Source organism: Cyanistes caeruleus, chromosome 1 (assembly GCF_971803275.1).
Source record: "Cyanistes caeruleus chromosome 1, bCyaCae1.hap1.1, whole genome shotgun sequence".
In the NCBI taxonomy this organism is placed as follows: domain Eukaryota; kingdom Metazoa; phylum Chordata; class Aves; order Passeriformes; family Paridae; genus Cyanistes; species Cyanistes caeruleus.
Window position 1 is genome coordinate 151628524 of NC_141701.1, and position 12691 is coordinate 151641214.

The window sequence follows — 12691 nt, forward strand, 5'->3', positions numbered from 1 at the left end:
AGCACTTTGGGTTCCTCTGGGATGAAAATGCCGCGAGATTCCCAGCCATGGGATTAACCCCACTCCATCATTAATCCCTTGGGGAAAATCCCACCTCCCCACCTCAGGGAACACAAACCCCGCTTCCCAAGCTTCCAAAGAGACGGGAATCCCCAAGGATCCGGGCTCTGTGTGCTGCCAGGGTTGTGTGGTGCAGCAGTTCCCCGTGTGACGCTGTTTTCTCCATCGTTTCTGCTGCAGGAGGTCTTTGATCGCCTCTATTTGATTTATACTGTTGGATACTCCATCTCCCTGGGATCCCTCACAGTTGCTGTCCTTATCCTGGGATATTTCAGGTAGGCGGCTCTGTTTTTACCTAAGTGACACTGGAAAAGCCTCGGGTTTTTCCGGGAGGATAAAAATGGGGTGGCACGCTTCAGGAAGCCGCCAGTGGTGGTGGTGGCATCTGGGATTTGGGCTGTGTTAGGGTATCCTAGGGAAAACTTCCCACGGGATGGCGGGTGGGATGTTGAAATTCCTTCTGCTTCCCTCAGGTGGAGTTTTCCAGGCCCTCTTTGTAGCAAATCTTCCAGGAATCCCTTGGAAGACTGTCCAGGAATTTTCTGTCCCTATCGTCCCCACAGGTGGTTTAGCTTTAGGTGGCTGATTTGCAGAGAAATATGATTTCCTGAGGGAAATTCCGCTCTAAATCCGGATGTTCTCGAAGGATAAAGCACTTGAAATGGATGGAAAACTCCCAGGCTGATTTCTCCAATCTCCCCACGCTGCTGCTCTTCCCAGAGATCCAAAAATTACCCTCCTGACCCCATCATGTGCCCTCCCTTCCCACCACCCCTGCCAAGGGATTTAAACCCCTAAATACCACTTTGAACCCTCATTATGCATTCCTCGATCCAGCGTTGCATCTTCCATCCCCGGAAGTGCCCAAGGCCAGGTTGGACATGGCTTGGAGCAACCTGGGATAGTTGGAATGGGATATTTACAGTCCCTTCCAGCCCAAACCATTCTGGGATTCTGGGATTCCTGCAGGCACAGACAGCGAGGGGTGGGAGGGATGAAAGGTGTCACCCATATCCAGGAATTTGTCCTTTGGGGAATGTTCTGTCTGGTGACCCGACAGAGAAGGGTGACCCCAAACCCTGAGCCCCAGATTTGCTTCCCTTCGATGTCTGCTCGTGTCTTCTCCTAAAAAAACCCACGGGACGTGGATCAGAGCTGGTGGGGGCCACGACAGCCACATGGTGTCTGCAGTGGGACTTGGGAAGCTCAAGCCAAGCCCTCGACATGGAACACTGGGAATGAAACGTGGGGCTTTGGGCTCTGAGAGTGCTCGGAGCCCTCGGCAGGCAGCAAAAGGTGTCAGGGCAGTTTGCTTGGATAGCAAATCCCAAATCCATGACAGACCCAATCCAAAGGGAGCTGCAGACCCCATCCCTCTACCACGCTCCTGTTCTCCCAACATTTTCCTTCCACTGATTTCCCACTGGACACTGGCAAGGTTGTTAAAATATTCCATGTCCACGTGTGCAAGAGAATTCCTGGTTTTCCTTTATCCATGTCTTTATCCCACTCAGAGCATTTCATTTCCAGCCCAGACCACCTGGGCAGCTGTGGTGGAGCATCTTTATCCCAAGGATCAGAGCAGCAGTAGGGATCGAGCCAGATTTTATCCTCGATAATCCGGAGATTCACTCCGACTCCCTTTCAAACGCAGGGAGCAAAGCCAATTTAGACCTCATCAGTTCCACTTAGTGTAATTTGGATTATAAAAGCTCAGAGAGCAACTGGTGATGTTATCATAACGTCCTGCAAAAGGGATAAAAACATAACCATTAATTAGTGCAGGTTATTGGGATTTAAGAGGATATAAATCCATTCATAAATCCAGAGCTCCAGAGGATGGAGGGCACCCAAAGAGGTCAGTTCCTTCTTCCCAAAAATCCTGATTCTAAAATGCACCTCTTCTCCCTGGTTCTGACCCATTCCCCTCTCACCATCCCCAAAAAAGCTTTTTCCTCCTAAAAGGACCTTAAAGCGCTTTACAACCGGGACTTGTGGGGTCACTGCTGCCGCTGCTGGGGTGGAGCCCACAAACTGCTCCAAAGGATCACATTTACAGCAGGAAAACTGGGAGAACAGCCCAGCACACCGGAGTTTCTGCTGGAGCTGCTCCTAAATTGAGCTGGACAAAAAAAATAAAAATAAAAATTAATGGTTTACAAGAAGCTCTATGAGGTTTCCAGTGGCCCCAAGTTCTGGAGCCTCTGGAATCCAAGGGCAAGTGTGGATAGGAGTGTGGGAATGGCTTCCCACTGCTGAAGGGCAGGGTTGGAGCAGATTTGAGGAAGGAATTCTTGGCTGGGAGGGTGGGGAGGGGCTGGGATGGAATTCCCAGAGCAGCTGTGGCTGCCCCTGGATCCCTGGAAGTGCCCAAGGCCAGGCTGGACGGGGCTTGGAGCAACCTGGGACAGTGGAAGGTGTCCCTGCCATGGCAGAGGGTGGGATTGGGTGGGCTTGAAGTCCCGTCTATCCCAAACCATTCCATGATTCCCTGAAGCCCCTGGAGAAGGTGTCAATCCATTTCCCAAGGCCAAGGGAGAGCAGGGAGTGAGGTGACCCTCACTCTGCTCCCCATGGGGACACGGCGCTGGTGGGAGGAGCTGGGGCTCTCCAGAGCCAGAAGAGGCCCTGACTCCATCCAACAGCTGGAGTAAACTTCCCAATCCTTTTTCTCCTCTTCCAGACGTTTGCACTGCACTAGGAACTACATCCACATGCACCTGTTTGTGTCCTTCATGCTGAGAGCCGTCAGCATCTTCGTGAAGGACGCGGTCCTGTACTCCGGGTCAGCCCTGGAGGAGATGGAGCGGATCTCCGAGGAAGACTTGAAATCCATCACGGAAGCACCTCCAGCAGATAAATCGCAGTTTGTGAGTATTCTCAGAGCAGCATTTTCGCAGGATTCATGTCTTTGTCCTCCCTGTTCAACACTTACCCTCTTTTTGGGGAGTTTTCCACCCAACTCATCTGTCACAGCCTCTTCCCGTCCTTTCCCATTCTCAATCCATCGGTTCAGAGGGATTCCCCATTCCTGAGCTAAGGAAAAGCTTCTCTCATGGCAGTCAAGGTTGATGGTTTGATTCCCACCTACATTCCCCTGAGACCCCCTGGAATTTACGGCTGTGGAAACGTTCCCGACCATCCCAGCACAAGGCACATCCAGCTTGGCTCGTAACACCTCCACGGATGGGGAACGCACGATTTTCCTCCCTCCCATTTGGAAAAAAAGACATTTTGGAAGGGAAAATGGGGGAAGGATGTGGTGTCGTAAAAAAGGGCGGGGCTCATCTGCATAAAGGAGGTGGTGTCTGTGAGAGGGACCTTGGGCAGAATCACTGAGCTTGGAAAAGAATTCCAAGGTCATCCAACCTTGGAATGGTTGTTTGGTTCCCAATCCTCACCTTGTCCCCAGCCCAGAGCCCCAAGTGCCACATCCAGGAATTCCTTGGACTCGTCCAGGGATGGGCACTCCAGGCCTCCCTGGACAGCTCCTTCCAATGCCTGACCACCCTTTCCATGGGGAAATTCCTGCTGATGTCCAACCTGAACCTCAGGTTCCCTTTATTGGTTGAGTCAATCGAGTTGACTCAGCATCCCAAGATTAAACTGGAACTGAGGTCAGCTGGACTCGCCTCCAAAATTCCATGGGGATTTCGCTGTACAGAAATCTCTGATGGCAATATCTGCATTGTCCATGTGCTTGGGGGCATGAAGCCCATCCTCACGTTTCCCACATCCTGAAACTCTCGGCTCTCCCTGTCATTGGTTTCATCAAGGATTTCACATGGAATCCATGGAATGGAATCCTGGATCTGGCCCCTTCTCACTTCCCACAATTCCTTGCCAGGAGGGGACAGCTGGGGAGGGTCGGGCTCTGCTCCCAGGGAACAGGAACAGGAGGAGAGGGAACGGCCTCAGGCTGGTCCAGGGGAGGCTCAGGCTGGACACCAGCAGGAATTTCCTCGTGGAAAGCGTGGCCAGACCTTGGAACTGCCCAGGGAGGGTTTGGATTCCCCACCCCTGGAGGTGTCCAAGGAATTCCTGGATGTGGCACTTGGTGCTCTGGTGGGGATCAGGCACAGGTTGGACTCGATGGCCTTGGAGATCTTTTCCAACCTCAAGGATCCCAGGATAAACCTTCCCGCCTGTGGATTTGCTTGGCATCTCAAGTCTTTCCCAGCTTGTGCTACAACCATAGACCAGCACCACCCCGTGAAAAATCAGAGGGTTTGGGAATGTCCCACTGTGCATCCGAGTGTCCAGCTGGGATGACTTTGTCATTGTGTTCCTTTCCCATCCCGAAGATCTGTGTCATTCATTTACAGAGTCTCACTCAATTCGCTCCAAAACTCTCAATTTTTTGGACAGAACACAAAATGTTTCACTGCATTGTTTGGTGTTTCTCCTCATGGCGAGCTCATTATAAGGAATAATTAGGATAATCCATGGCATTCTTTGGATATTAGCATTTAATGGCATTTCCCAATCTTCAGAATAGTGAGGCAAACAAGAGATGAAGGCGACAATTAATTCATTTATTTTGTATCCAAATGAAGTGGGGACTTGGCAGTTTTTGCTTCACTTTCCCTGCATGAGGCAATAAATATGAAAAATAAATATAGAAAATATTACCAAGCCTAGTAATTTGTAGGGATTTTTAATAAATATAAAAAATATTAATTCATTTAGGGGGATTTTTAATGAACCTATTTTAATTTCTTCTGTCTATGAAAAAAAAAAATTAGTGCAACGTGTACATATCTTATCAATATGCAAATATATGTATAGATGTCTATATTGATGGACAAAAAATTAACAAAAGAGCTGTACCGGGATAAAAAAAATCTCTTTTTTTTCCAAGTTATTATAATTGTCATTTTCTGTCAGTCCTTTGTATTCCTCTCAAAGGAAAGGACAGCACAAAGCTGGGCCAAGGGATGGGGCAGCCACAGAAATCCTGGGAAATCCAACTTCCCAGGACACCCACAGTGACAGGGAATGGCTTTGTACTGATTAAACCCAAAGTGGCACCAATATTTTGCAGCCTTTGTCTGCTGGAGGTGAGAAATTTGGGAAGAGGGGTGGCTTTGTCCCGCTCTGCCCCATGGGAGTGTTGGGTCACAGTTGGGGTTTTGCTTCCAAAAAAATTATAGGATTTCATCCCAGTGTGGAGCGAGAGCTGAGTGTAGGAGCCCGTTTAACATCAGAATGTCCTGGAAGCCTCTCCCAGATCTCCCACCTTTGCAGCTCAGGTTTTTCAAGGAGAAACCTCCAGGCTCTGTTTGCTCTTGGAGCTCCCGGCTCCAAAGGCAGCAGGAACCATCTGCAGTGGCTCCCGATTGCTGAGGACAGACAAACAACCCCGGAGGATCCTGGCGTGGACATCCATGGCAGGATGGGGTGACCTCATCCCACCTTGTTCTCTCCTGGAAGGAGCTGTAATTCCAGGTGCTGTGGCACCAGGACAACTTGGCCGAGGCCCTTTGGCCTCCAACATGGACAAGGGACAGAGGGAGAAGATGAAATACAGGGAAAGACGAAACCAAACTGCTCTAGGAAGTGTGTGAGCCCCTCCTCACCGGGCTGGGAGACAGCAGGATCAGGCCATCATCTCTTTTTCTCTCCTTCCCAACTCACCTGCCGTAAGAAAAAACATCTTTGGCTCAGGAGTTTTTTCCCCCCACTTTTTTTCCTTCCTACTCTTCCACGGATTTCCCCCCTCATAAAAAACCCCGGAACAGAATTTTCCGATTTAATTATTTTCTTTTCTCCACCTCTGTTTCCCGCCCCACCAAGAATTTCACACCCTGTTCCTTCTCTGTCCTTCTGTGGTCGCTGCAGGTGGGCTGTAAAGTAGCTGTCACCTTCTTCCTCTACTTCCTGGCAACCAATTACTACTGGATCCTGGTGGAAGGGCTCTATCTCCACAGCCTCATCTTCATGGCATTTTTCTCAGAGAAGAAATATCTTTGGGGATTCACATTATTTGGCTGGGGTAAGTCGTGGCTGCTCCTCATGGCTGTCTGGAAAAGCCTCTTGGAGGTGTTTCTGGAAACTGTGGATGTACAGAAATATGGGAGAGGTGGTGGAGGCAGGATGAGCATCAGGGGGCTCTCACAAGGACGGGTTTTCCACCCTTTTCCATCCTTTATCATTCCAGAATTGTGGTGTTCACACTGTGGCTCTTCCAGGGTCTCCAGAAGGATCAGCCCAGGCTTGGAGAGGCAGCACAAAGAGCCAGGGAATCCCAGGATGGGTTGGGATTGGGAGGGACCTTAAAGCCCCTCCAGTGCCACCCCTGCCATGGCAGGGACACCTACCACTGTCCCAGGCTGCTCCAAACCCCGTCCAACCTGGCCTTGGGCACTGCCAGGGATCTGGGGCAGCCACAAATCTCTGGTGGAGCCTCACCAACTCAGCGTTCTGCCGCCCTTCCAGGGCAGGAAATGTGAGAGCTAAATTTGGGATGAGACAGCCAATTTCAGGGATTTATCCCCATCTCTTCCCAGGATCTCCTGTTGAGAAACCAATGCTGAGCTGGAGGGGCAGAAATCTGTGGGAGGTTTTGAGCATCTGCTCCCAATGAGAGCCCCAAGCTCCGATTTCCTCCCTCAAACCTCAGCTGGTTCAAATCCCTGAGGTCTCCTGAGCCTCGGAACACCACTGGAAAACCTGCAATTTGTGGGGAAGACTTTTTTATTTTCCTTTTCTTTCAACTTGGGCATCTTTTCCCTGAGTAATGAGAAAGGGGCGGGATGTGGGTGCAGGGAAGGGGCTCATTAGGAGAAGACGTTTTGGGCACGCACATTTCGGAGGAGAATGGGATTTCTGTTCGCTCCTGGCTTTAATTTTGGCTTCCCAGGAGTTACGAGGTGCTGGGATAATAAAACAGCTGCCCACAGTTGTCTCGGAGTCTGGAGGTTGGGAGGAGAACAGGGAATGTTTCCGATGATCCTCGAGGATGTGAGGGAGGATAATGGGGTGCAGGTTTAAACAGGAATTACAGCAGGAAAACCTGTCCGGGGGGGTTGTGGCTACCTGGCTCAGCACCTCTTCCCAAATTCCATATCCCAAATCCACCTGGCCGCATTCTGACTGCAATTTAGGACAAGGTTCAGGTGTGCACCACCCCATCCCCATTCCAGAACTAGATTTTTATGGGAAAAGAAAGTTGGTGGCTCTCCCTTAACAGTGGAGGTGGGAGCAAGGCAGGGAACACAGAACTGGGTTTATGAAGGATTTCAGATTTTTGGGATTCCATACTCTGGGGCAGGGCTCTCTCCAGCCTTTATCCTTCCCAAAGGGGATATGGGGAAGATGCTGCTTCCCAAACCATCAGCTGCTCCACGGGTCAGAAACTGCTGACAGATGATAAAGATGGGAAGTGTAAATACAGAAATATTCCAAAGTGGGATTCCAACTCTCAGGAAAAACCTAGTCCTGGGCAGCTGGAAAAAAAATTTGGGAAAATCAACAAATTAAGAGATATTTGAAGGGGCTTGGAGTAACCTGGGATAGTGGAAGTTGTCCCTGCCCTTGGCAGGGGGTGGAATGAGATGGGATGAGAAGGTCCCTCGTAACTCAGATTATTTTGGGATTCTATTTTGGGGATTTGGCATTTCTTATCTCAGCTGCTGAGGGACAGAGAGGGCTTTGGATGGCACATCTTTGCTAAAGCAAATGAACAAAACCCCAAATAAATTGAATTAGAGAAGAGAAATAAACTCATCTTCCTCCAAACCTTCAGGCTCTGTAAAAAATTCCATCTCCAAAAAAAAAAAAATAACATCAGACTGCAAAAAGAGCAGACTTAAAGAAGCAACTTCCCAGAGGGAATTCAGGAGGAGAGGGGGAAGCGGCTGGAAAATAATGCCGTGTGTTTAACGAGCAGGACCAAAGGAAAACGTTGGGATGGGCAGGGGTTGCTCTCGTTAATTCTCCCGAGCTCTGCCAGGGAATAATCATTTTATCGGAGCGACCGCAGGGCTGGAGGCACACCTGTCACAACAGCCAGCATCCCCGGGCTTCCAGGAGGCTGTCCCGTGGAAATTTCTCTGGAATGAGAACACACGATCCCTCCGGTGGCAGTTGGGATTGCTTTGTTTGGATTGGGATGATAATGTCCGCACAGGCACCCGCTCAGGCGGATTGTTTGGATAATTTTTGGGCACTGGAAAGGGCAAACCAATCCAGGAGCCACTGGAGACAGTGGAAAAATTCCAGTTCCCTGCAGCGGGCACTGGATCCCGCCCCACACCGCAGCAATGAGTGACAGGGAATCGGGGATAAATAATTATCCCACAGAAAAGACAGATTTGCACTCCAACCTGGAATATTCAGGCAATAATCAGAGTCAAATTTGTCCTGCCTGGAAATCTCCAAGGTGGAAACAGGGAGTGAAAATCACCCTACAACATTTTATTTCTGGGAAAAGCAGGACAAAGAGCAATTCTTTGATGTCACCTCCACGGATTTCTGTCCGGTATTTTCAATCCACATCCTCACTGGCACACGCTCCATCAAAGTCCTCAATTCCCTTCTTCCAAGGGATCCATCCTGCCGAGGGAAAGGAACTCGTTCCCTGCCAGCACCCACCCCAAATAAATAAATAATGACATTATGGGATACAATAAATCCCTTGGGAGACTCCCAGCTCCCTGCAGCTGTTTTTTGAAGGAAGTTTAGGAACCATGACCAATAGCCAGGAAACCCAAGCTGATTCCGTTGGCAATTTCCTTCACACCGCGTTAATTCCCACACATGCGGCTGGGCTGCCCTGGATTTCAGCAAATTGGGGGCTGCAGGGACACCTGGAAAAGATAAAACAGGATGGTGGAAGGTGCTCTGAAAATCCATGAGGATGAGCCCTGCGTGTTTATCCAAGCAGGAATAATCCTTCCCTGAAAAATTTGTACCAAGCAGGACCAGAGGCCTTCAAAGTATTATATTATTACTACTATGACTATTACTACTACTACTACTTTTATTATTATTATTATTATTATTATTATTATTACTACTATTATTATCATTATCATTATCATTACTATTACTATTCTATTACTATTACTATTATTATTCCCTTTTAATATCCAGGAAAAAGGGACACAGAGGGATTCATAAAATACAGGCATCGTTCCTCAGAGAGGCCTTTAAATCCCAGGGAACTGACAGAATTCCAAGATCCATGGTCTTTATTCCTAAACTCCCTTCCAGCAGTTGCTCCTTTACTCCACGTGCCTGAAACCCGTTTTTCCAGCTGCTGGGAGACACGGACACGGGAAAATCCCTGGAAGGATTGGGGTGGCCAGCAGATTGTTCCCATTTTCTGGCTGCTGGGGAGATTCCTGACTTTATAGCACCTGCATTGTACACACTGTGTGTGGGGCTGGAAATGCACAGCGCATACAATGTGGATTCTGTACAAGTCGCTCACGGCATGGCGGGCTGGGTTGGATCGGGGTAGGACTTCCATCATCCATCCATCCATCCATCCATCCATCCATCCATCATCCATCTATCCATCCATGGATTCCATCCATGGATTCCATCCATCCATCCATCCATCCATCCATCATCCATCCATCCATCCATCCATCCATCCATCATCCATCCATCCATCCATCCATCCATCCATCCATCCATCAATCCATCCATCATCCATCCATCATCCATCATCCATCCATCCATCCATCATCCATCCATCCATCCATCATCCATCCATCCATCATCCATCCATCCATGGATTCCATCCATCCATCCACCCATCCATCCATCCATCCATCCATCCATCCATCCATCCATCATCCATCCATCCATCCATCCATCCATCCATCCATCATCCATCCATCCATCCATCATCCATCCATCATCCATCCATCCATCATCCATCCATCCATCCATCCATCCAACCATCCATCCATCCAACCATCATCCATCCATCATCCATCCATCCATCCATCATCCATCCATCCATCCATTCATCCATTCATCCATCATCCATCCATCCATCCATGCACATGCTGGGATTTTTAGGGATAACTCTTTTCCCCTGGTTATTTTATTGTTGCTTGGGAGCTCAAAGTCAGCACAGGATTAGTAAAAACGGGAATTGTGTCTCTCCTGAAGTTCAGGACAGGCAAAAGAGGAACAAATTCCTGCCAAATATATCCCAATCTCCCAAAAAGTCCACAGTCCACCCTTAGAGCTTTGCCATGGTGGGAATATCCAATCTTTCATGGACAGCCTTTCAACACGGCAGCTCCTCAGTGGATATAAACAGAATGAGCACCAAAAAATTCAATCCATTGGATGATTTTCCAGCGCCTGCCCTACTTTCCATGGATAGGTGGATAGCAGGGAGGAGGAAAGATCCAATGCCTGTCACCTTCCCTCGTTCCAAGTCCCCAGTGCGACAGGTCAAGGATTTTCTTCCCAGTGCCAGCACCACAGGGAATTGTGGAACGGGGATGAATTCCTTATAAATGTGGCTTTGTAGGAGCTCTGGGCCTGAGTGAGGCTCTGTGTTTAATTATTTATGCTTTCTTATATTACCTCGGCATTCCCAGCTCCCAGCCAGGATAAGGGCCCCGTTGTCCCCGGCTTTGGGACACAGCCGTCCCTGCTCCACACCCCGTGGTCAGGAAAACCTTTAAGCACCCTAATGAGACTTAAGTGCATGCTGAAAGTTAAGCCTGGGCTTATCCCTGAGCCCCAGTGAGCTTAGGCTGGGAACAGCCTCTTCACAGTCCCCGCTGATAAATGTCGCCTTTATTTATTTTTTAATAATTTTTTTTTTTCCCCACCTGAAAGGGGTCATTCTTCCCGAATTTGTGGAAGCTACTGTGGCTTGGATCCTGCTTTTTAAGGGAAGCCAGTAGGGGACTCAGTTGTACAAATAACTGGACCCTAAAAAAATAAATACAAGGTTGCATTTGGATTTGGGGGGATTTTTTTTTTTTTCCAGGGAAAAGATGATGGCTTAGGGTATCTGTGCTGGAATCAGGATGGTTCATTTGGGAATGAACCTTTGGCTGGATATTTTGGAAGTATAATCCTAAATTTCAGCATTTCTCCGCTTCGTGCAGCAGCTCTCTTGTATTTAACAGAGCTTCCAATCCATCCAGGGATTTTCTGGGAGAAACTCTCTGAGCCTGACTCCTGCTCTACCTTTCCTTGATGCGAAGGAAGGGAGGAAATATCTTGGAGAAGGTGTGCTGCATAAAACCATTGGAATCATGGAATCGTGGAATAGTTTGGGTTGGAAGGGGTCTTGAGGATCATCCCATTCCACCTCCTACCATGGGCAGGGACACCTCCCACTGTCCCAGGTTGCTCCAAGCCCTGTCCATCCTGGCCTTGGACACTTCCAGGGATCCAGGAGCAGCCCCAGCTGCTCTGGGAATTCCATCCCAGCCAGGAATTCCATCCCAGCCAGGAATTCCTTCCCAATATCCCAAAATCCAAGCAGTGGGAGCCATTCCCTGTGTCCTGTCCCTCCATCCCTTGTCCCCAGTCCCTCTCCAGCTCTCCTGGAGCCCCTTCAGGCCCTGCAAGGGGCTCTGAGGTGTCCCTGGAGCTTCTCCTCTCCAGGGGAACATTCCCAGCTCTCCCAGCCTGGCTCCTGAGTTTTCTGCTTCCCATGGGATGGGTTGACCAAAGTTGGTTCCAGCACTCTCAGGCCTCGGAGACCATAGAGCCCAACCAACCCCAGCTCTGCCAATGCCTGCCCTGACCTTGTCCCCAAGTGCCACATCCACAGGGATGTCACATCCTAACAGGGATGGGGACTCCACCCCTGTCCCGGGCAGCTGGGCCAGGCCTGGACAGCCCATTCCAGGAGGGAATTTTCCCAATTTCCAACTGAACATCCCCTGGCCCAGCCTGAGGCCGTTCCCTCTCCTCCTGTCCCTGTTCCCTGGGAGCAGAGCCCGACCCCCCCCAGCTGTTCCCTCCTGGCAGGGACTTGTGCAGAGCCACAAGGGCCCCCTGAGCCTCCTTTGCTCCAGGCTGAGCCCCTTCCCATCTCCCTCAGGAATTCTCCAGCCCCTTCCCAGCTCCCTCAGGAATTCTCCAGCCCCTTCCCAGCTCCATTCCCTTCCCTGGACTCACTCCAGCCCCTCAATATCTTGGCTATGTGCACCCCAAACTGAACCAGTTCAGTTCTTAGACATGAAAGCTCAGCTTTCCCAAGACTCAGTTATTCCTGAATAATTAAAAACTGCTCCTTCCACCTTCCCCTAACCCAATCCACCTGGAATTTTGGTGCCAGAGCCCTCGGTCGCACGCTGACCTTGTGTCACCTGTGTTCTCTTGCAGGACTCCCTGCTGTGTTTGTCACAGTGTGGGCCAGCGTCAGAGCCACTCTGGCCGACACAGAGTAAGTCCCACTGGGTTTCCTTCTCTCCCCTTCATGTGCGGAGTTTTGTGGGATTTCAGATTCAAAAGGAAAAAGAACCAGGCAAAGCTGGAATTCTACTCCGACGTCATTAACTTTCGGAGGAGGGTGGTGGATGGAAGGGAAGGATAATTTTTCCTTTCATTTCGCAGGATTCAGTAAATGGGAATACCTGTGGTGGTTATCCCTGGGGACAAAGGGATTGTCTGGAATCAATTTGGGACACAGCAGCTG

General features: G+C 49.6%; 1 protein-coding gene across 2 annotated transcripts in view; it reads left to right on the forward strand.

Annotated features, from left to right (window-relative positions):
• PTH1R (parathyroid hormone 1 receptor) overlaps positions 1-12691 on the forward strand; it is an 88974-nt gene that overhangs the window by 61935 nt on the left and 14348 nt on the right. For both annotated transcript variants that reach the window (XM_086847345.1, XM_086847418.1), the window contains exons 5-8: positions 241-335; positions 2744-2930; positions 5902-6055; positions 12379-12439. In XM_086847345.1, coding sequence (XP_086703471.1) covers positions 241-335; positions 2744-2930; positions 5902-6055; positions 12379-12439 — 497 coding nt within the window. The remainder of the gene's footprint in view (positions 1-240; positions 336-2743; positions 2931-5901; positions 6056-12378; positions 12440-12691) is intronic.